We start from the raw sequence: 24,000 nt of genomic DNA, 5'->3' as shown, positions 1-24,000 counted from the left end.
CATGGATAAAAGAACATGGGCTTCAAAAGCAGACAGACCTGATTTTAACTTCCATCTCCATCAGCCCTCTGAGCCTCAGGTTGCTCATGTGTAAAGTTAGGATAAAAATACCTATTTATCATGGTAGTTGTGAAGAGAAGGCATCATAAGTAAGGCATAGTGCCTGGCTCCTAGTAGATGCTCAAAAAAAAAAAGGAACCAATAAATTAATGTACAAGTAAGCCACCTAGTACGAGGTTAGGGTATATACTATATGGTCAGTAAATGTGAACTGTTATTATCTCAGGATGTTTCCTTGATTTATATGATGGGAGAGAGTATATAAGCACTAAGAATGAGACAATATAGAGCATAGTAGGTGTGATTCTCAACTTCGTTACTCACTGGCTGTATAACCTTGGGAAAGTTACCTAATGTTTAAGCTACCAGTTTTTCACCTGAAAAACGGTTATGGTTTGAATGTAAACTTGTTGTTATAGTTAATTAAGGTAATTCTATATAAGCACTTGTACCTGGAGCATGGTAACAACTCAGATAAATGGTGGTTTTTGTTAACATCCCTGGGTCTCATTATTTCTGTATTCAAGATGAGGAAACTATCATTTACCTTCCAGATGAAGTTTAAATGTACAATTGAAGATTAACTATGACTAAACTTAACTGTGAAGGTTAAATGAATTAATTCACATGAAAGGTGTTCATATAACTTAAAGTGACGTACAGATATTGTCAATAGGACATGCTAATTTCCATTGTTACTTTTTTTTTTTTTTTTTGTAAACAGACCTCAGAGAGCTAAGATGAGATTCTGGGCCAAAGGGAAACAAGGGGAGAAGAAGACTACCAGAGTGAAACCTGCCACCCATTCGGAGGTTTCGGCACTCTTTGCTGGCTCAGATATGATTCCAGCTCATCAGTTTCCAGACGGTAAAAATGGACAAAGGGTGGAGATTGTCTTCATAATTTCTGTTTACTCTTTCTGAAAGTTTACTATCCCTGTAGTATTTGTAATGGTAATCCTGTTGGCGAGATATTCTAATGAGATAGGACCAAGATTGTTAAGTCCCTCCTTAACTAATAGATAATTATAAAATTAAATTTTACCTATAATAGAAGTTTCAGGGAAATGTGGCACAAAACAGTGAAGTAACAACAACTTCAAGAACAATTGTGAATCTTCGATTAGCCTCAGTTTTCTAAAGTGTAAAAATCTAGCCATCATTCATTCACTTAACAAATGTATATTCCTAGTAAAAGTTAATGACAGCAGCTAATTTTTGAGTGCTTACTACATGCAAGGCACTGTACTAAGCATATTGTATGTATTAACTCCATTGATCCTCACAACAATTTTTTGAGGTTGATATGATGATTATTCCCAGTTTATAGATAAGAAAGCTGAGGCACAGGGAGTTATTTGCTTATACACGTATAGCAATTGGCAGAGCTGAGATTTGAATTCAGACAGTCTAGCTCCAGAGTCCGTATTCATAACCATTGTGCTAAAGTACCTACTATATGTTCCTGGGACTTTATAGTGGTAGCTGTTATTTTAACTTTCGGGGCATCAATCATAGCACATTAGAAAATACCCAACAGTTAGTTCATCTGTTGAGATATGGCCTTTCTAAATGCTAGAATTATTAACTCTCTAAGGATTCCAATAGTCCCAGTATTAGAAGATTAGCCCATTCTTCCCAAGCCCTTTGCCCAAGTATGTATGAACGTTTTAAATTACCATGTAAAGATGGCAGCTGTCTTAAACAGGGATATACATCAGAGGTGGATGTGTAGTAATGAGTGGGTAAAATACCGGTGGGTGGATGAAATATCAGTATTGAATAAAATAGAAAGAGACCCTAGGAAGAAAGTTATTATCTCTAAGAAGAGATAGAACAGGCCCAGTTAAAATAAGTAAACAAAACTTCTCACATCTAGAATGAGATAAAAATAAAGGGACAAAGGATAAGATAAAGGGAGGAAAGATCAAGTTTCACATGGGAATGGATCAGCCAGAGCGGAGGCATCTGTGTGTCAAAGGAAAAACTGGTAGAAATTTAATTAGAACCCTGTTTTTCTGTCTTGTGGCTTTGCTCCTATCACTTTGCAAACTGATATGGATAAAGCCAGTAGTAAATTAAGTGAATACTACAGGTTCAGTTTGGAAAATTTGGAATTCCTAAGAGGATCAATTTGTTTTATCTTATCTGGTTTACAGTAGTCATTCTAAATTTTTCATATTTCACAGTTATATTCTCCACTGCTGATTTCCAAGAAGGAATTAGGAAGCTCTTTGGTTGAAGTATATATTATTAACAGACTTCATTGTATGTTTGCTTAATAAGGATACATGTATAAAACTTGATTGTAGCCTTTTTATTTATCTTTGGGTAGAGATTTATTAAGGTAGCCCTTGTTTTTAATGCTGAAATTGTATTATAGACAGTTTCTTTAGTAACTATTATTTCTTTTAGTATAAAGAACGATATTGACTTTGCTAAATGAAATAATTAGATACTCATATATCTAGGTTATATAATGGAATTAATATTAGTTGACACCAATTTGAATATACTTATATCCTATATCTTTATAATTTTTATTCTGGTGCCATATCGCAAGTTTGTTTCACTTCCTGCCTAAGGTGGCATTTAGCAAGTAGGAGGCTATTTTTTTTCCTTTATTGTCAGAATTAGCTTTTAGATGGAATGAGGATATACCATTGGACAGAAGGTAAGGTAAATATATGTGGGGAAAACATATGTGAAATGGGGCCAACTTTCTCATCAAGCCCCAGGTAGGCATTGGCAAATCCAGTGTAGTTCTAGATTATAATGGACTACGTGGAACCCAATTTCTCTGGTGTAAACAATTGCAGAGAAAATTTGTTGTGTTTTCCAATATTATATACAGAGCTAGTTAATTCCAGGAATTATCTGAGAAATTCATACAGTTATTTGGGAAATATATGTGAAAATCCTAAATAGCAAGGAGACACAGGCAGAAGTGAACCAGTTGAGTTACCTGGTTCCCTAAATAGAGGTTGCCAGCCTAACACCAGATATTGTCACTGAAGCATTTATGGCTTTAGACCCTAGTAAACAAATAATAATAATTATCAAATTTCACTGGCTTATTGGATTTGTATATAGCTGGATGTTCTTTCAAACAGATATAGTAAAGCTATGACTGGGTTAATAGTCAGCATTTAACATGCTAGTGTGATTGTGTACTCTTCTTTCTTTTCTTTGGGACTGAGGTCTTTGGGGTCCAGGCTTCAGTTCTACAAGACACTTCCATCCAGATTTTCAGTATCAGACCTCATCTCTTTGGGAGACACGATAGCATTTCCCATTGAGAAGTGATAATTCTTAAATACATTTTCTGTACAAATGTACAATCTGGATTTACTGCCTAACTGCCTGAACTTAAACATTAATGTTACTTTACTTTTCAGATATTTACATGTTTCCTTCAGTGACTTACTAAAGGAGCTTAAAAAGAAGGATGTAGAGATTTCAGTATTTTTACTAAAAGAAATTTTTTTTGGACACTCTATCTTGATTTATAGAATTATCTCAGAATCAGCCAACACCTCCTTTGAGTCCAGAATTGCCTGGGAGTTGCCGGAAGGAGTTCAAAGAGAACAAAGAGCCTTCTCCAAAGGCAAGGCGCAAGCGAAATGTGAAGATCAGCAGCGTGGCTTTGGAGTCTATGCATTGGCAAAATGACTCTGTCCAGATCATAGCAAGTGCCAGTGATTTAAAAAGCATGGATGAATTTCTTCTGAAAAAGGTACACTTTGCCTGCTCAGTTAGGCCCCTGAGCAGCTTTGACTGTGGAATGCTTGTATATCAGGATATGCCCCCTAAAGTATATATGCTTCAGTAAGTTAGAGCGTCTGTTTCTTTACCAGAAAGGTGCAAATAATAGGATTTGTATGAGTCAGACTGCGTAGACAGGATTTAAAGTTTTAGGCTTTACTGTTGACTTCAGTTTTACCGTAACTGTCATGTTGTATTCTGTATGGGCAGGTGAGGCTTGTCATTGCACACTTTGAGTTTCTTTTTGGTAGCAGAACTGTGGAATCATACAATGTTAGAAGGGACTTTAGAAATCATCTAGTAGTAATAAAACTTTGGCTATCTGGTCATGCTTTTATCTGGGTCCCATGATAGTTTGCCCTTTCAGGACGGTCATTGTTGAAGAAACAGTATGTGTCCAGAGTGGCATTCACTTCTTTTCAATTTAGTTGACTGTGTACAAAATCTCTTTCTGTGGTCCCCAGATGAATGACCTAGATAATGAAGACAGCAAGAAAGACACACTAGTGGATGTTGTATTTAAAAAAGCTCTGAAAGAATTTCGGCAGAATATCTTCAGCTTTTATTCATCTGCATTGGCGGTAAGTTAAACTGTGTCAGGAGATATTCAGAAGTTCAACATATGAAAAATTTGACAATGCCATAAAAAATAATACAGGGGCCATGTTCAACTAGAGATTTCTCCAGTGTCTTCTTTTTGTTTTAGGGATAGATAGGGAAAAATATACTGACTGACCTCAGATTAATAGCATTCTCAAATTTCCCTGAGCAGTTTTTTTTTCCCCCCTGTTATAGGTATATTTTCATCTTAAGATATTGAATTCAGATATTCTAGGTATGATTCTTTTTCACCCAGTGGCTCTTTACTATTTTGACTTCTCATGATCCTTTTAGCTCTGGCTTCAGCTTCTAATTCTCATTTGTGTTGGAATTATACTTTTTTATTCAGTAGAATTAGAGCAGTTTATGTTCACCGATTTCTGTATATGAGTTTGTATCACTTTCAGATTTACCTATACTTTCATATGATGTTGGTCATGGTTTAGAAAATTTATTATTGGTGCTAAAGTATAAAATAATGCTTTTGCTCTATAGAATCTTTATTAGTATCTCTGAATTGTCATATTTATTCTATAAAAAATAATTTGTATTTAATTGGTTTTTCTTTGTTCAACCTGTAATTTAATGTGTAAAGAGAAATCAGGAGAACTTTCCTATGTATATTCTACTCAGTATAAGATTTCTTTGCCTTTTAAAAATAGGAACCATGCAGTCCTAGCAATAATTTCAAGACCATAATAAAGTAGTAATCAGGCTACGGCAAATGACTAGGTTTGGGTAGAGACAATGTTGGCCATATTTTTCTAATCCTGCTAACTGCTTGTCATGCTTCATACCTTTATTTTCTAGATTAGGGACCAATATACTTTGTATCACATAGGAAGAGCCAACGTTATGAACTAGAGCTTAATAGTGGTTTTCTAACCCTGGATCAAAGAGGTTCAACTTCTAATTCTGAGGAGGTGAAAGAGAAATACATTTTAAATGTATATAATACGTTTTGGTCACTTAAATGATGTTTTTTTCTTTCTCATGAAGACTCCACACCTCATTTAAATAAGTTAAAAGGAATTCCATGTAGATTCCTTTGCAAGAAATACAGTGTTATTCTAAGCATGTCATTCTTCTTTGGAAAAATGAATCAAAGTAAAGGTTGCCTAATGTTTCACTAGGCAAGAATTCAGGTATTCACTTTTTCAGTTTTAGAGTGGAACTATCTAAACAAGGTTCATTTCTGGGGATAGGTAATTAAGAGGGATGCAAATAATCTTTATAGCTAAATATAGTTAAAAATTCCCAGGACTTTCTCCAATTATTACATTGTTTAAACTGTTAGGTATTTTACTAAAATTTAGCAGGTTTTATTCTGCAGACATTCCATCGTAGAGTGGGAATTTACAAATACCACGTGACCTCATGGACATGCCCATTAGAAAGTATATCAGGATCCTAATTTTTATTCAAAATAACTACCCAATAAAAATTGAATCAGTCTTCTATATATAAAGAATTTCTTCATAAAACCTTACATTTCTTCTCTTATTGCTTATTAGATAGATGATGGGAAAAGCATACGGTATAAAGACCTCTACGCACTATTTGAACAGATTTTGGAAAAGACCATGAGGCTTGAGCAGCGTGATTGGAGTGAATCTCCAGTCAGAGTTTGGGTCAACACTTTTAAAGTGTTTTTAGATGAATATATGAATGAATTCAAGACTCTGGAATATATACCCACAAAGGTAAATATATTTTGACTTCTAAAAGGATTCAGTTATGAATTCTTCTTAAGAATCTGGGACATCTGGTATTTGAGAAAAACATTACAGTGAACATGTCAACTACTTTAGCACTACTTTAGATCCAGCAAACTCCATTCTGTCCTAAAAGTTCATCAGACTGTATTATCAAAGCCTTCTGCCATTAATACATTCTTCACTGAGTTGAAATATAATGTTGTGCCATTAAGATTATACCCTCAGCTTTGATAGAGGTCAGTACATGAATTTCCTTTTGAAAAACAGTGGTTAAGACGTGATTCATTGTATCATCTCGTGGCCTTTATGTAAGGACCCACGAATTATATTTCTCCTTGAATTAGGTTTTAGGAAAATGTATGTTTCTGAAAATCTATATAATAGTAATAATAACCTTTATTTATTGAGTACCAGGAATTTATACTAGGTGTTTGATATTTTATTTACTTCTTGCTTCAGCCCTATTAAATAATTATTATGAAATTCTTATTACAGAAGAGATAGTGGGCTTAGGGGAGGTTGTCAGTGTGTTTCCTTTCAGTACCCCAGCTGAAATAATTAGGTATCTGATTACTGGGTAGCAGGAATACTATTAATCCTTTTTATTGTCTCCCATTTTATTTTCATTTATTCTGATTTATGTATATTTAGATTTATAAAACATTTGAAATCATTTTGAAGTACTCAGATATAAATAAATCCTTGAAAATTCTTCTGTTCTACATCTAAGCTGAGATCTTATGTTATGCAGAAGAAGATTCTTACTAGGCTTATACTGCCTTTGTTTGTAATTTTGAAAGGTTAGATTGAGGTTGTTCTCTACTATGGCTAACAGGAAACGTCATATGTAAAAGAACTTTTCCATGTCCCAGATGATACCTTTTTTTAAAAAAATAAATAAATAAAGTTATTTATTTATTTACTTTTGGCTGCACTGGGTCTTCGTTGCTGTGTGTGGGCTTTTCTCTAGTTGCGGCGAGCCGGGGCTACTCTTTGTTGCGGTGCGTGGGCTTCTCATGGCGGTGGCTTCTCTTCTTGCGGAGCACGGGCCCTAGGCGCGTGGGCTTCAGTAGTTGTGGCTTGCAGGCTCTAGAGCGCAGGCTCAGGAGTTGTGGCGCACGGGCTTAGTTGCTCCATGGCATGTGGGATCTTCCCAGAGCAGGGCTCGAACCCATGTCTCCTGTGTTGGCAGGTGGATTCTTAACCACAGCGCCACCAGGAAAGTCCTCCAGATGATACCTTTTTTTTAAATTTAATTTTATTTATTTTTTTATACAGCAGGTTCTTATTAGTTACCCATTTTATACATATTAGTGTATATGTGTCAATCCCAATCTCCCAATTCATCCCACCACCAGCCCCCCTGCCACATTCCCCCCTTGGTGTCCATACGTTTGTTCTCTACATCTGTGTCTCAATTTCTGCCCTGCAAATGGTTCATCTGTACCATTTTTCTAGGTTCCACATATATGCATTAATATACAATATTTGTTTTTCTCTTTCTGACTTACTTCACTCTGTATGACAGTCTCTAGATCCATCCACGTCTCTACAAATGACCCAATTTCATTCCTTTTTATGGCTGAGTAATATTCCATTGTATATATGTACCACATCTTCTTTATCCATTCGTCTGTTGATGGGCATTTAGGTTGCTTTCATGACCTGGCTATTGTAAATAGTGCTGCAGTGAACACTGGGGGACATGTGTCTTTTTGAATTATGGTTTTCTCTGCGTATATGCCCAGTAGTGGGATTGCTGGGTCGTATGGTAATTCTATTTTTAGTTTTTTAAGGAACCTCCATACTGTTCTCCGTAGTGGCTGTATCAATTTACATTCCCACCAGCAGTGCAAGAGGGTTCCCTTTTTTTCACACCCTCTCCAGCATTTGTTGTTTGTAGATTTTCTGATGATGCCCGTTCTAACTGGTGTGACGTGATACCTCATTGTAGTTTTGATTTGCATTTCTCTAATAATTAGTGATGTTGAGCAGCTTTTCATGTGCTTCTTAGCCATCTGTATGTCTTCTTTGGAGAAATGTCTATTTAGGTCTTCTGCCCATTTTTGGATTGGGTTGTTTGTTTCTTTAATATTGAGCTGCATGAGCTGTTGATATATTTTAGAGATTAATCCTTTGTCCGTTGATTTGTTTGCGAATATTTTCTCCCATTCTGAGGGTTCTCTTTTCGTCTTGTTTATGGTTTCCTTTGCTGTGCAAAAGCTTTGAAGTTTCATTAGGTCCCATTTGTTTATTTTTGTTTTTATTTCCATTACTCTAGGAGGTGGATCAAAAAAGATCTTGCTGTGATTTATGTCAAAGAGTGCCCTTCCTATGTTTTCCTCTAAGAGTTTTATAGCGTCCAGACTGACATTTAGGTCTCTAATCCATTTTGAGTTTATTTTTGTGTATGGTGTTAGGGAGTATTCTAATTTCATTCTTTTACATGTAGCTGTCCAGTTTTCCCAGCACCACTTTTTGAAGAGACTGTCTTTTCTCCATTATATATCCTTGCCTCCTTTTCCATAGATTAGTTGACCATAGGTGCATGGGTTTATCTCTGGGCTTTCTATCTTGTTCCATTGATCTATGTTTCTGTTTTTGTGCCAGTACCATATTGTCTTGATTACTGTAGCTTTGTAGTATAGTCTGAAGTCAGGGAGTCTGATTCCTCCAGCTCCGTTTTTTCCCCTCAAGTTTGCTTTGGCTATTCGGGGTCTTTTGTGTCTCCATACACATTTTAAGATTTTTTTGTTCTAGTTCTGTAAAAAAATGCCGTTGGTAATTTGATACGGATTGCATTGAGTCTGTAGATTGCTTTGGGTCGAATCGTCATTTTCACGATATTGATTCTTGCAATCCACGATCATGGTATATCTCTCCATCTGTTTGTGTCATCTTTGATTACTTACATCAGTGTCTTATAGTTTTCTGAGTACAGGTGTTTTAATAACCTTAGGTAGATTTATTCCTAGGTATTTTATTTTTTTGTTGTTGTTGCAATGGTGAATGGGATTGTTTCCTTAATTTCTCTTTCTGACCTTTTGTTGTTAGTGTATAGGAATGCAAGAGATTTCTGTGCATTAATTTTGTATCCTGCGACTTTACCAAATTCATTGATTAGCTCTAGTAGTTTTCTGGTGGCATCTTTAGGATTCTCTATGTATAGTATCATGTCATCTGCAAACAGTGACAGGTTTACTTAATCTTTTCCAATTTGAATTCCTTTTATTTCTTTTTCTTCTCTGATTGCCATGGCTAAGACTTCCAAAACTGTTGGATAATAGTGGCGAGAATGGGCATCCTTGTCTCGTTCCTGATCTTAGAGGAAATGCTTTCGGTTTTTCACCATTCAGAATGATGTTTGCTGTGGGTTTGTCGTATGTGGCATTTATTATGTTGAAGTAGGTTCCCTCTATGCCCACTTTCTGGAGAGTTTTTGTCATAAATGGGTGTTGAATTTTGTCAAAAGCTTTTTCTGCATCTATTGAGATGATCATATGGTTTTTATTCGTCAATTTGTTAATATGGTGTATCACGTTGAATTGCATATATTGAAGAATCCTTGCATCCCTGGGATAAATCCCACTTGATCATGGTGTATGATCTTTTTAATGTGTTGTTGGATTCTGACTGCTAGCATTTTGTTGAGGATTTTTACATCTATATTCATCAGTGATATTGGTCTGTAATTTTCTTTTTTTGTAGTATCTTTGTCTGGTTTTGGTATCAGGGTGATGGTGGCCTCACAGAATGAGTTTGGGAGTGTTCCTTCCTCTGCAGTTTTTTTGGAAGAGTTTGAGAAGGATGGGTGTTAGCTCTTCTCTAAATGTTTGATATAATTCACCTGTGAAGCCGTCTGGTCCTGGAGTTTGGCTTGTTGGAAGATTTTTAATCACAGTTTCAATTTCCTTACTTGTGATTGGTCTGTTCATATTTTCTATTTCTTCCTGGTTCAGTCTTGGAAGGTTATACCTTTCTGAGAATTTGTCCATTTCTTCCAGGTTGTCCATTTTATTGGCATAGAGTTGCTTGTAGTAGTCTCCTAGGATACTTTGTATTTCTGCAGTGTCAGTTGTAACTTCTCCTTTTTCAGTTCTAATTTTATTGATTTGTGTCCTCTCCCTGTCTGTCTTGATGGGTCTGGCTAATGGTTTATCAATTTTGTTTATCTTCTCAAAGAACCAGCTTTTGGTTTTATTGATCTTTGCTATTGTTTTCATTTATTTCTGCTCTGATCTTTATGATTTCTTTCCTTCTACTAACTTTGGGTTTTGTTTGTTCTTCTTTCTCAGTTCCTTTAGGTGTAAGTATAGATTGTTTATTTGAGATTTTTCTTGTTTCTTGAGCTAGGATTGTATTGCTATAAACTTCCCTCTTAGAACTGCTTTTGCTGCATCCCATAGCTTTTGAATCATCGTGTTTTCGTTGTCATTTGTCTCTAGGTATTTTTTTATTTCCTCTTTGATTTCTTCAGTGATCTCTTGGTTATTTAGTAACGTACTGTTTAGCCTCCATGTGTTTGTGTTTTTTACGTTTTTTTCCCTGTAATTGATTTCTAATCTCATAGTGTTGTGGTCAGAAAAGATACTTGATATGATTTCAGTTTTCTTAAATTTACTGAGGCTTGATTTGTGACCCAAGATGTGATCTATCCTGGAGCATGTTCCATGTGCACTTGAGAAGAAAATGTAATCTGCTGTTTTGGGATAAAATATCAATTAAATCTATCTGGTCTGTTGTGTCTTTTAAAGCTTATGTTTCCTTATTAATTTTCTGTTTGGATGATGTGTCCATTGGTGTAAGTGAGGTGTTAAAGTCCCCCACTATTATTGTGTTACTGTCGATTTCTTCTTTTATAGCTGTTAGCAGTTGCCTTATGTATTGAGGTGCTCCTATGTTGGGTGCATATATATTTATAATTTTTATATCTTCTTCTTGGATTGATCTCTTGATCATTATGTAGTGTCCTTCCTTGTCTCTTGTAACATTCTTTATTTTAAAGTGTATTTTATCTGATATGAGTATTGCTACTCCAGCTTTCTTTTGAGTTCCATTTGCATGGAATATCTTTTCCATCCCCTCACTTTCAGTCTGTGTGTGTCCCTAGGTCTGAAGTGGGTCTCTTGTAGACAGCATATATATGGGTCCTGTTTTTGTATCCATTCTGCGAGCCTGTGTCTTTTGGTTGGAGCATTTAATCCATTCACGTTTAAGGTAATTATTGATATGTATGTTCCTATTACCATTTTCTTAATTGTTCTGGGTTTGTTTTTGTAGGTCCCTTTTCTTCTCTTGTGTTTCCCACTTAGAGAACTTCTTTATCATTTGTTGTAGAGCTGATTTGGTGGTGCTGAATTCTCTTAGCTTTTGCTTGTCTGTAATGCTTTTCATTTCTCCATCGAATCTGAATGAGATCCTTGCTGGGTAGAATAATCTTGGTTTAGGTTCTTCCCTTTCATCACTTTAAATATATCATGCCACTCCCTTCTGGCTTGTAGAGCTTCTGCTGAGAAATGAGCTGTTAACCTTATGGGAGTTCTCTTGTATATTATTTGTTGTTTTTCCCTTGTTGCTTTCAGTAATTTTTCTTTGTCTTTAATTTTTGTCAAATTGATTGCTATGTGTCTCTGAGTGTTCCTCCTTGGGTTTATCCTGTATGGGTCTTTCTGCATTTCCTGGATGTGGGTGGCTATTTCCTTTCCCATGTTAGGGAATTTTTCCACTATAATCTCTTCAAATATTTTCTTGGGTCCTTTCTCTCTCTCTTCTCCTTCTGGGACCCCTATAATGCAAATGTTGTGTTTCATGTTGTCCCAGAGGTCTCTTAGGCTGTCTTCATTTCTTTTCATTCTTTTTTCTTTATTCTGTTCCACAGCAGTGAATTCCACCATTCTGTCTTCCAGGTCACTTCTCTGTTCTTCTGCCTCAGTTATTCTGCTATTGATTCCTTCTAGTGTATTTTTCATTTCAGTTATTGTATTGTTCATCTCTGTTTGTTTGTTAATTCTTCTAGGTGTTTGTTCTTTAATTCTTCTAGCTCTGTGTTAAACATTTCTTGCATCTTCTTGACCTTTGCCTCCATTCTTTTTCCGAGCTCCTGGATCATCTTCACTATCATTATTCTGAATTCTTTTTCTGAAAGGTTGCCTATCTCCACTTCATTTAGTTGTTTTTCTTGGGTTTTATCTTGGTCCTTCATCTGATACATAGCCCTCTGCCTTTTCATCTTGTGTGTCTTTCTGTGAATGTGGTTTTTATTCTGCAGGCTGCAGGATTGTAGTTCTTCTTGCTTCTGCTGTCTGCCCTCTGGTGGATGAAGCTATCTAAGAGGCTTGTGCAAGTTTCCCTATGGGAGGGACTGGTGGTGGGTAGAGCTCGGTGTTGCTCTGGTGGGCAGAGCTCAGTAAAACTTTAATCTGCTTGTCTGCTGATGGGTGGGGCTGAGTTCCCTCCCTGTTTGTTGTTTGGCCTGAGGTGACCCAACACTGGAGCCTACCCAGGCTCTTTGGTGGGGCTAATGGCGGACTCTGGGAGGGCTCACGCCAAGGAGTACTTCCCAGAACTTCTGCTGCCGGTGTCCTTGTCCTCACGGTGAGCCACAGCCATGCCCCGCCTCTGCAGGAGACCCTCCAACACTAGCAGGTAGGTCTGGTTCAGTCTCCTATGGGGTCACTGCTCCTTTTCCTCAGTCCTGATGCGCACACTACTTTGTGTGTGCCCTCCAAGAGTGGAGTCTCTGTTTCTCCCAGTCCTGTCGAAGTCCTGCAGTCAAATCCCACTAGCCTTCAAAGTCTGATTCTCTAGGAATTCCTCCTCCCATTGCCATACCTCCAGGTTGGGAAGCCTGACGTGGGGCTCAGAACCTTCACTCCAGTGGGTGGACTTCTGTGGTATAAGTGTTCTCCAGTTTGTGAGTCATCCACCCAGCAGTTACGGGATTTGATTTTATTGTGACTGCACCCCTCCTACCGTCTCATTGTGGCTTCTCCTTTGTCTTTGGATGTGGGGTATCTTTTTTGGTGAGTTCCAGTGTCTTCCTGTTGATGCTTGTTCAGCAGTTAGTTGTTATTCTGGTGCTCTCGCGAGAGGGAGTGAGAGCACGTCCTTCTACTCCACCATCTTGAACTGATCTCCAATACCTTTTTATATTTAGCTCTAGGATGGAGGGTTTTCTAGAGCCAAAATATGCAAAGTGCAATCTTTAAAATTAATAACCAGGTAATTAATGTTTAAAATAAAATAATCATTTAAATTAATAATGGTGTGGCTTCTGGGCAGAACTGAGGTTTAAAAAGATAATTTCTAAAGTATCCTTCTATTCTGTTGCTTTTATGAGCACTGTGTTTTACTAAACATAAATATTTTTTCTCACATATGCTTACTAGCACTGCACATTTCCTCTTGAAGAATAAGGAGCTGCTTTTATTACCTGTTGAGCAAAAATCTCAGCATTTGAAAAGAAGTAACAAATTATGTTAGTCTTTGTTATATCACATTTTCTGTATTTCTCTCCAACCAGGTGCCAAAAACAGAGAGAAAGAAAAGAAGGAAAAAAGAAACTGATTTAGTAAGTTGTAATCTATTTTTTTTATGTTATTAAAAAGTAATTTTGTAGACCACCAGTCTGAGCTGTATCATACAGTATTTCTGTGGAAATATTTAAAGAATAAGTTTATCAGATGCCTAGGGGGTAATCATTTACTTCTTTACAAAAATTTACAATGAGAAATGTGTCTTGAATTCTTTGGCTTGACTTGTTATTAATGGTGCCTTCCTAAAATGGTAGAAAACTGAAATGTTTACTCATGAAAAGTACAAGTATGATCCCTTTTCAGAAGCAGGGATAGGGAAGGAGTTTTTTAAGGAGCTCTCCCTCCTTTCTGAAGAATATGAGGACTATTTAGGATTTTACAAATGTAAGTCCTAATTCAAGAGACATTCCCAAAGGCATTTGAGCATATTTTACCATTGTTCATGTTCTTAGCTTTTGTATTATATGTCTCTATTGCATACTTTACCATAATCTCTGTAATTACAAGGATGAGTTAAGCCCTAGAGGAGCTCATAATCTGCTAGTGAAGGCAGGCATTTAAAAAATTACTACTTTCAGATGTGATAAGTATTATAGTAGAAATAGTACAAAGTGCTGTGGAAATACAGAAAGAGAGAATGAAGGAATACTTTACAGAAGAAAAGATGTTTTTGCTAGTTCTTATCAAGTGAGTAGTAGTTTAGACAGGCAGTATCTAGCCAAAGGGAAAGAGTATATCCAAAGACACATGAGTGAAAAACCTGGCATGTTGAGCCAGTAGCTTTAATAGGCTCAGGTATTGCATGATTATGTGGGGGTGGCTGGAAAAGTAGTTAGAACTCTGGCCAGCACCCTACCTCCAAAATACATCTAATATCCGACCATTTCACACCACCTCCACTGCTATTACAGTAGTCCAGTAATACTATGTGTTGTCTCATAATTGATCTGCCTTCTTATATTCTTCTCCCCTTACAGTTTTCTACATAATAGCCATAATGAACATTTTAAAACAAAAATCAGGTCATGTTCCTCCTCTACTCAGAACTCTCTAGTGACTTCCACTGTTACTCAGAGTAAAACTCAGAGTTCTTACCATGCCTACAAGACTTGACATGATCTTGACCTTGACTTCTCTAAGCTTCATTTCTTCCCACTCTCCCCCTGTTCCCTCTGCTTCAGTTGCATTTGCTGCCACCACCTTCTCTTCTTTCTTCCCAAGTTGTTTCCCCTGCTCGTCCTGTCTTCCTCCCTTTCCCCTGAAAATGTTAAGCTTTAGGGCCTACAGAACCTGCATTCACCCCTGCCAATGGCAAATTCTAATCCTAGAATATTTATTGTTAGCCTTATTAATAAATCAGGATTATAAATCATCCCCTATCACTTGTAAACCAAATTCTAAGGTTTTTTAGATCATTGCTTGTCACTTTTCTACTGTGTGTGTTAGAAGCATGATCTGACTCTATTTTAGCATGATCTTACCTGTTAAAGAGTTTCTTCCTTTTCATGGAAGGAAAAGGAATCCTGAAAGTAGGATATTTAAGCCCTTAGCCTGGCTTACTTTTGTTCACCAGTGGAGAAACTTTAGACAACTTAATCTTTGAGTCTCAATGTCCTCATGTATATAATAGGAGTATATATTATATAAAATAGGAGTAAAATAGGATTACATAAAACAGGTGTAATGCCACCCACCACTGAGGATTTTTGAGATTGTGTATGAAGTAAAGCATAGGGAAGGTGGAGGAGTAACAGGAAGGCACCTGTTATTTAACAGGTAACAGTGTTTAAGCCTTTTAAACAGTGTTTAGGCCTTTTATACATTTTAAGCCTTATAAGAATAGTCTTTTTCATATCGATGAGGGAAAGAACAATACCTTTTTCATATCGATGAGGGAAAGAACAATATCAATGAGGGAAAGAACAATAAAAAGAACATATCGATGAGGGAAAGAACAATATCGACGAGGGAAAGAAATGAGTAAAGCATATGACATTAAAAAAAAAGAAAATTCATTAATTCAACAGCTATTATATTTCAGGGCCTGTGATAAGTGCAGGTCATAGAAAGAAATGTTAAGAAATATATGAATAAATGTTTATACTTAATAGTATTCAAATTAAAATGAAACAACAGTGATTTTCTACTTTGTCCATCTATGAGCAAAGCTAAATTAGTTACCTAGTTTGGAAAAATAAATAAATATATAGATTTTTTTCAATACTGCAGATGGGGTTATTTGCATAACCTTCTTGGAGAAGGTACTTTAATAATGGTGTATTAAAAGCCTTAAAAATATTAAAAACAAAACCAAAAAACCTTTGACCCAGCAATTCCGCATACAGGAATTTATCCAGTGGATATATCAATTTGTTCACACTGACATGTACAGGCTCTTTATTGAAGAGGAATTTGTAATAAATAAACGTTTTGAAAACAACCTAAATCAGTAAGGAAATGGTTAAATAAAGTAGATACATCTATATAATATAATACTGCTTGGCACTAAAGTAAGAGAAACCATTCTCCAAGATGTTTTATTAATTAAAAAGAGCGAAGAGCCAAACACTATATAGAAAGCTACTATTCGTATATTTTTTAAAAACCAAAATACATTTATAACTGTACTCTCACACACACACACACACACACACACACACACACACACACACACAAAATATCTGAAAGTATACACAGGAAACTGGTATCAGTGATTATTTCTATAAGAGGAACTAAACAGTTGGAATTCAGAGGTGAAAGAAAGATTTTCATTGTATTCTATTTTGTACCTTTTGATCCATTTAGAATAAAGTAATTTTTAAAATGAAACTAACTTAATATTAAGAGTTCCAGTAGAGGAAAATAATGTGCATGTGTGTGATTTACAGTTTCATTAAATAGAAGGATATCTGTGTGATAAAATGTCAATATCTGGGAATATTTGAGACACCACAGAGCCAAGGTCATATTATAAAGCTGTGGGACGGATGAACTGTGAGTTAGATCTTTTTCGTTTAGTTAGTTGGTTATTTGATTAATTAAGACAAAAATGACTACTAATACTCCCCTACATGTATGTATGCATGTGTAAATGTGTGTATATATGTATTTTTTATTTTAAAAAATTGAGATATAATTGACATATAACATTATACTACTTTCAGGTGTACAACATAATGATTCAATATTTGAACTATACCATATAGTTACCAAAATGGTAACAATACCATTTTACAATCCCACCTGAAATATCTGAGGGTTCCAGTCTCTCCACATCCTCATGAATAGTTAGTTTTGTCTAATAGTTATAGCTATTCTAGATGGTATGAAGTGGTTTCCCATCATGGTTCTGATTTGCATTTCTCTGATAACTAATGATTTGAGCATCTTTTCATGTGCCTCTTGGCCATTTATACTTCTTTGATGAACTGTCTATTCAATATTTTGCCCATTTAAAAAATTGAGTTGTCTTCTTATTAATACAGTTCTTCCTGTATTCTAGGTACAAGTCCTTTATCAGATATACGATTTGCAAATATTTTCTCTGAGTCTGTGGTTTATCTTTTTATTTTCTTAATGGTACTTTGAAGTAAAAGTTGTAAATTTTAGTGAAGCCCAGAACAATGGATTTTAATGTTACAGAGTATGAAGAGTTGATTGGTGTGGTTTTAGATTCCATATTTCAGTTAACCTTTAAGTTACCATTTGCAGAGTTTTAATATTGTGTCATTTTCTGAAAGGACAATTAAATTATTTTTCCATTTTCAAATTTCATATCTGTATGAAGCTGAATTTTCTTCATATTTTTCAAAATTAATTGCATACTGCCACCAGATTGCATACAGAAGTGGATATGAGAATCCAGTTGTCTTTTATTAAGCCAGACATCAAAGAGGTTTACAAAAATGTAAAACAGTACCCCTCTTGTCAGTACTTTTTTTGTGTGTTTTAAAGATACAGTTGTTTTTCATTAAAATGTTACTTATGTTAACATGGAATATGTTTAATGATAATTTTAAGTGAATTGGATAGTTAAATTTTTTTGTTTTAATTTCTAACTCATAACGCATATAAAGAGAAGTATCTTGAGATCATCAGTAATTTTCAGAAGTGTGAAAGATTCTTGAGGTTAAAAATAAAAATTTGAGAACCGCTGCTTTTAATTTAACATGCTGATTCAGAGTTGCATAAGACAGCTCTTATATGTTTATAGCATTGTTTTCTGATTTTCATATAAGTTGGTTTTGTCTCTACTAGATTGTTCACTTTTTGAAAGCAGGGACCATATGTTTTACCTTTATTTTATTTCTCAGATCATAATTCTCCTCCTGGAATAAGTACCCAATGAAGACAACAGGGAATTGAAGGATTTCCCATTGCCCGACATGTTAGGGCAGCATTTACTCTGTTGGCTTTAACATAGATAGCTATATTTTTTCCTTCAGGTAGAAGAGCACAATGGTCACATCTTTAAGGCCACCCAGTATAGCATCCCTACATACTGTGAGTACTGTTCTTCTTTGATATGGATAATGGACCGAGCCTCTGTTTGCAAATGTAAGTATGAGAGTTCTTTGAGGAATTTTTTTAACCACTTGATATTTCTGTTTCCATGAGTTTTCTTATATCTTGTTTAACATTAAGGAATAATTCACACTCCCCAATTCTTTAACTTCATCTCTCATTATAGTTCCCTTTACCTGCTCTTTGTTGGCAAATAAGATATTTTGGTGTTCTTTGGTCACTGTACTTGCAGCTCACTCCATCTGAAATGCTCTTCTCTCAGATGTTAGTATGACTTACTACTTCAGTTGATTCATGTCTCCACCCTCCTATCTAAAATGCCACCCTGTCCCCCAATTCTCTATCCCTTTACTCAGCTTTTCTAGTCTTTATAGTACTTATCACCACCCAAGATGATGTTAAGTATTCATTTGTTTTCTTGTTTGTCTATCCCACTAGAATGTGCTCTCTATAAGGTCAGGAAACTTATCTGTCTCTTCTGTATACCTAGAAGTATACAGAACAGTTCTGGCACATTATAAGTTTTAGTGAATATTTATTGGGTAGATGGACCTATAGATGGTTGGATGAATTAATGAACAAATTCTTAGATTATAACCAGAAAGGTACTTTTTTCTACTATAATCCTTTATCAGAACCTTTAAATCCTAGAATGTGAGTGGAGATTTTTTGTGGGTCAGCTTGGTTCTGGCTTACAGAGGGTCTTTAGCTTCTACTCCTGTCATTCCATACATCTATTCTGGTGCTTTTAATAATTTTGTGAGGCTTTATTTACTAGTGGGCCAGAACTGAATGAAAGAAATATTAGGAAGGGTTGGGTCCAGTATGACAACAAGGATGGAAATCATGTTCACCATAGTGAAATCAGCACTTGGATATTGCTGGATATGTTCACTTGTTCTGTGGTTCAAAAGTGGTTTTCTTTTTGTTTTATTATCAGTAGTCTAAAAAAATTGCAGTGAAAGTGAAATTGGGAGTAGTTTGCCATGTACTTGACTGTTTAATGTTAGTCTGATTCCTGTAGGTTTGGTATGATTTTCTCTGTGATCTGAAACTGAAAATATAAAGAATCTGCTTTTTCTTTTTTTATGACTTGGGTGGGTTTGGTTTGATTTCTTTCTTTCTTTCTTTCTTTCTTTATTTATTTATTTATTTATTTATTTATTTATTTTTGGCTGTGTTGGTACTTCGTTTCTGTACAAGGGCTTTCTCTAGTTGTGGCAAGCAGGGTCCACTCTTCATCGCGGTGCGCGGGCCTCTCACTATCGCGGCCTCTCTTGTTGCGGAGCACAGGCTCCAGACGCGCAGGCTCAGTAATTGTGGCTCACGGGCCCAGCCGCTCCGCAGCATGTGGGATCTTCCCAGACCAGGGCTCGAACCTGTGTCCCCTGCATTGGCAGGCAGATTCTCAACCACTGTGCCACCAGGGAAGCCCTGGTTTGATTTCTTAATAGCATTAACTAACTTTTTTTGTGCTTATACTGGTGATTTCGCCAGTACAGTGGTTTGGTCTCTCCTCCTTGATCTTGGCTTTGAAAACCCCTCAAGTCATGCTTTAGAAACTCAAGAAGGATATTCAGGTGTTGATGTGCAGGAGCCAGAGCTGGTGTACCAAAATGACATAGGCCAAGTATTTTCTCAGTATCCTCCTCTCAGCGTGCCCTTTGCACCTACTGCTGCCTAGCCACCCTGTTATCTCCTGCTCTGAGAAATTATTTCTGCTCTGAAGTTTTTCTTTATCTCATCTTCCCAATCACTACTGATATTCTTTATGTCCTGGCTCCTCAGAGCTCTATTCTGGACCTTCTAGGATAGTAAATAAGGCCTTTCTTATATCTTAGTATGCTACCAAATTTGTTTTTATTTTATTAAAGGTCTTTGACAGTAATGCTTTTCTTACCCATTGGAATGATTCTTAATAGGTATTTCTTTCATTTTAGCAGATAGTAGAACAAATTTAAGAGGGGAACGTGAGCGCTAGTTTGTGAATCAGACCACAGAGATATATATATATTCTGCTGGAATATGGTGGGGACAGGGGAGGAGGGGTGGGCAATCTTGAAAGAATAAAAAGCTTTTTCATAGACAGTGGTTAGAAATTTTAGGTATGTTTTTCAGCTTCATTTTTCTGAATTGAATGAATTAAGACAATTTTTCATTCTAATACCGTACAAAGTATATGTATGTGATACTATAGCAGTCTCAGATTTAAAGGAAAAAATTTATGCTCAGAATAAAGCAGTAAACTTATTAATTCTTGTCACTGATGTACAGACTTCTGAAAATGCTACATTCTTAACCTATTTTTCAGTATGCAAGTATGCTTGTCATAAGAGGTGCTGTCTGAAAACCACAGCCAAGTGCTCTAAAAAGGTAAGAAGTTATCATCTATGAGTAATAAATAACAGGTCTGTTGGTTTTTCGTGCCTTGTAGAAGGAAATCAAGGCCTCTTTGATGATTTTATAGAGTAGCAGTTTTCAAACTTTTTGGCCACAAATCACAGTAAGAAATACGTTTTATATCATAATCCAGCATACACATATAGAGGGATGTGTATATGTAACTGAATTGATTTTCCTGGAACTATATGTACCTTTACTACATGGGAACTACTAAACTGATTTCACAACCGACAACTTATTAAAACGCTTCTTTTAAAGGTTTCCTACTTCTTTAAACACTCATAAGTGTTTCTAGAAATTGTCTTGAAAGTGGTAGGCTACAATTAAAGATTTTAACATGAACAGTAAAATTCACCATCATAGTTGGTGTTGTTACATATTTCTACTTGGATACACAGATCTAAAAGATACTGAACATGTACTCTGCTACCTTTATGCTTCAATGAAGCAACAATTTTGGAAATATTTCAGGCTTTTATTGGTATATAATCACATTTTCTTATTTATTAGTCACATATAATTTTAACAATACTATGCAAATCTGAACTATAATAAAATGTGTGTGCATGTTTACAGCCCATGTATATAGTTTGCATCTGTTCCAAATTAGTAGACAAACATGGCAAAGTACAAAGAGAAATTTGACTCAGGGCTTAAAATACAGCGAAGGTGGGGCATCTGCTTCCAGCTAAGACGGAGTAGCTTCTGGCAGACTAATATTCATGCTGAGAACAGCTGAAAAAAGTCTGTTGCCTAGCATTAGAAAGCTGCCCAGGCAAATTGAATTTAGGGGCCTAGATCCTACAGAGAAGAGAATTACAGATTGGTGAACCTATATCTGTGAGATGTTTCTCTCCTACTGGGAGTTTGTCAATTTTTGTTGTAGGGCAGGAAACCAAGATTCTGGGCAGAGGGCCACACTTAAGAGTCAGAGAAACCAGCAAAGCTCTTAGAAATCTGATAGAGTTATAGAGACAGAAGTTGGAGTTTGGGATTGCCAGGACTTGAGGGACCATGATCCAAACATATAGAGAAGTGAGCCTGAAACTCAGAGGTTTTTCCCTCAAGGCATTTTCTGAATTCTTAAGCTGCACTGGGCAAGAGGCTAAGAAGCTAAACAGAAAAGCAGATTAGAGTATTTTGCAGTCTCACAGTGTCAAAGAGAGAAAAATTGGACTTGGATGACCCACCTTTGAAAAAGGACCCTAGTCAATACTCTAGACTCTTCAGTGAGACCTGTGAAGAGCTATACCCCAGGAAGGAGGATGAAGCATTGATAGCATTGATTAACTGAGTTTTATAAAAACTGCAAGGCAGTCCTTGATTGGATTAAGATGATCTCGTCCTTTTTCTAGCTACCCACCTACAGAGAATAGGATGAACTCTCTCTAAAGAGAGATAACATTGTTGAGAGCCTTTACAGTTTGTTCATATATGAAATTAGACATTAAGAAATGAGACTAAGAAATAAACAGACAATATCTGTAGACTCATAGATGACCCATTACTGAATTCAGACATATACTTAAAAAATTTTAATTAATATGTTCAGATGCTGGATAAAAAGATTTAAAAAGTCTTTTTTATCACAAAATTGAAATATATATATAAAAAAGAGGCAAATGGAAATTATAAAAATAAAAAATGCAATTGAAATTGTAAACTCAAAAGATAGGTTTAACAGTGTATTGGCCATAGGAGAAGAGAAGATTGGTGAGCTGAAAAATAGATAAGTAGAGACATCCAAGCATGGAGGGTACAAAGAATGGGAAAATACAGAAATAAATATAGAGACATATGGGAAAGGATGGAAGTTTCTTAAATGTGTGCAGTTGGAGTCCAGGAAGAAAAGAGAACAAGGGAGAAGCAGCATTTTAAGAGCTAATGGTCAACACATCAACCACTTTCAACCTAAAGTGGGATAAATACAAAGAAAATCGTACCAGATGAACAGTCCTCCAAATGGAAGAAAAGGAAAATTTCTTAAAAGCATTCAGAGGAGGGAAAAAAATAACTGCTGCTAAAGGAGCAGTGAAAAGACTGACAACTGACTTATCAGTAGAAATGATGGAAGCCAAAAAGACAGTGGCTTGGCATATTTTAAGTGTTATAAGAAAATAAAGCTAACTCAGAATTCTGTACTTGGTGACAGTAGCCTTCCAAAGTGAAAATGACTTGAAAACACTCCAGACAAAAACTCAGAATTTGTCATCAGCAGACCTGCAATAAAAGAAATACTAAAGATTCTCCAGGCAGAAGGAAAATGATCTCAGATGGAAAAAGAAGTACAGGAAGGAGTGAAGAGCTATGGAAAGAGTAAATAATATGTGTGAATATAAATGAATATTGACTAAAAACAATAATAATGTCTTGTGGCTTAAAATATAAAGAGAATTAAATTATGTGACAACACCACCACCAAGGTGGTTGGGTAAATGAAGTTAAACTATTCCAAGGTCCCTGGATTATCTGAGAAGTGATGGCACAGTGGTTAAGAGTCCACCTGCCAAGGCAGGGGACATGGGTTCAAGCCCTGGTCCAGGAAGACCCCACATGCCGCGGAGCAACTAAACCCGTGCGCCACAACTACTGAGCCTGTGCTCTAGAGCCCGCGAGCCACAACTACTGAGCCTGCGTGCCACAGCTACTGAAGCCTGCGTGCCTAGAGCCCGTGCTCCTCAACAAGAGAAGCCACTGCAACGAGAAGCCTGCGCACCGCAAGGAAAGAGTAGCCCCCACTCATCGCAACTAGAGAAAGCCCGCGCACAGCAACGAAGACCCAATGCAGCCAAAAATAAATAAATATATTTGACTTAAATATGTTATGAGTATTTGTTGTAGTCTTTAAAGTAGCCACTAAAAGAATAGCAAATGAATATATAGCTAAAAAGCTAATAAAGGTGGGAAAATGGAAAAACAAAAAATACTTGATTAATCTAAGAGAAGATGAGAAATGAGAGAAACAGAATCATAAATCAGGTCAAAGAAAATAAATAGTGGATTGATAGATATAAGTCCAAATATATTGGTGATTACATTAAATGTTAATATACCAAATACTTCCAATTAAAAGACTAGGATGGGGACTTCCCTGGTGGTCCAGTGGTAAAAAAATCCACCTTCCAATGCAGGGGACGCGGGTTCGATCCCTGGTCAGGGAACTAAGTTCCCACATGCTGCGGGGCAACTAAGCCCGCACGTCACAACTAGAGAGAGAAAACTCACACACCCCACAACTAGAGAGAAGCCCAAGCTCCGCAATGAAGAGACCACATGCTGCAACGAAAGACTCCCCATGCCTCAATGACCCGATGCAGCCAAAAAATATATATATTAAAAACAAAAAAAGACTAGGATAGGGACTTCCCTGGATGTCCAGTGGGTAACACTCCGCGC

At 36.3% G+C, this 24,000-nt stretch overlaps 1 protein-coding gene across 7 annotated transcripts in view; it reads left to right on the top strand.

The window, feature by feature from the left end:
• The window catches only part of MYO9A (myosin IXA), a 286,549-nt gene that overhangs the window by 222,521 nt on the left and 40,028 nt on the right, over window positions 1–24,000 (top strand). For all 7 annotated transcript variants that reach the window (XM_068554851.1, XM_068554866.1, XM_068554884.1 and 4 more), the window contains 7 exons: window positions 785–927; window positions 3,572–3,795; window positions 4,289–4,405; window positions 5,939–6,127; window positions 13,665–13,712; window positions 18,123–18,234; window positions 20,513–20,574. In XM_068554851.1, coding sequence (XP_068410952.1) covers window positions 785–927; window positions 3,572–3,795; window positions 4,289–4,405; window positions 5,939–6,127; window positions 13,665–13,712; window positions 18,123–18,234; window positions 20,513–20,574 — 895 coding nt within the window. The remainder of the gene's footprint in view (window positions 1–784; window positions 928–3,571; window positions 3,796–4,288; window positions 4,406–5,938; window positions 6,128–13,664; window positions 13,713–18,122; window positions 18,235–20,512; window positions 20,575–24,000) is intronic.

This window comes from Eschrichtius robustus, chromosome 1, assembly GCF_028021215.1.
Source record: "Eschrichtius robustus isolate mEscRob2 chromosome 1, mEscRob2.pri, whole genome shotgun sequence".
NCBI lineage: Eukaryota > Metazoa > Chordata > Mammalia > Artiodactyla > Eschrichtiidae > Eschrichtius > Eschrichtius robustus.
Note: the sequence above shows the minus strand (reverse complement) of the source record. Positions and strands in the feature narration are given on the sequence as shown.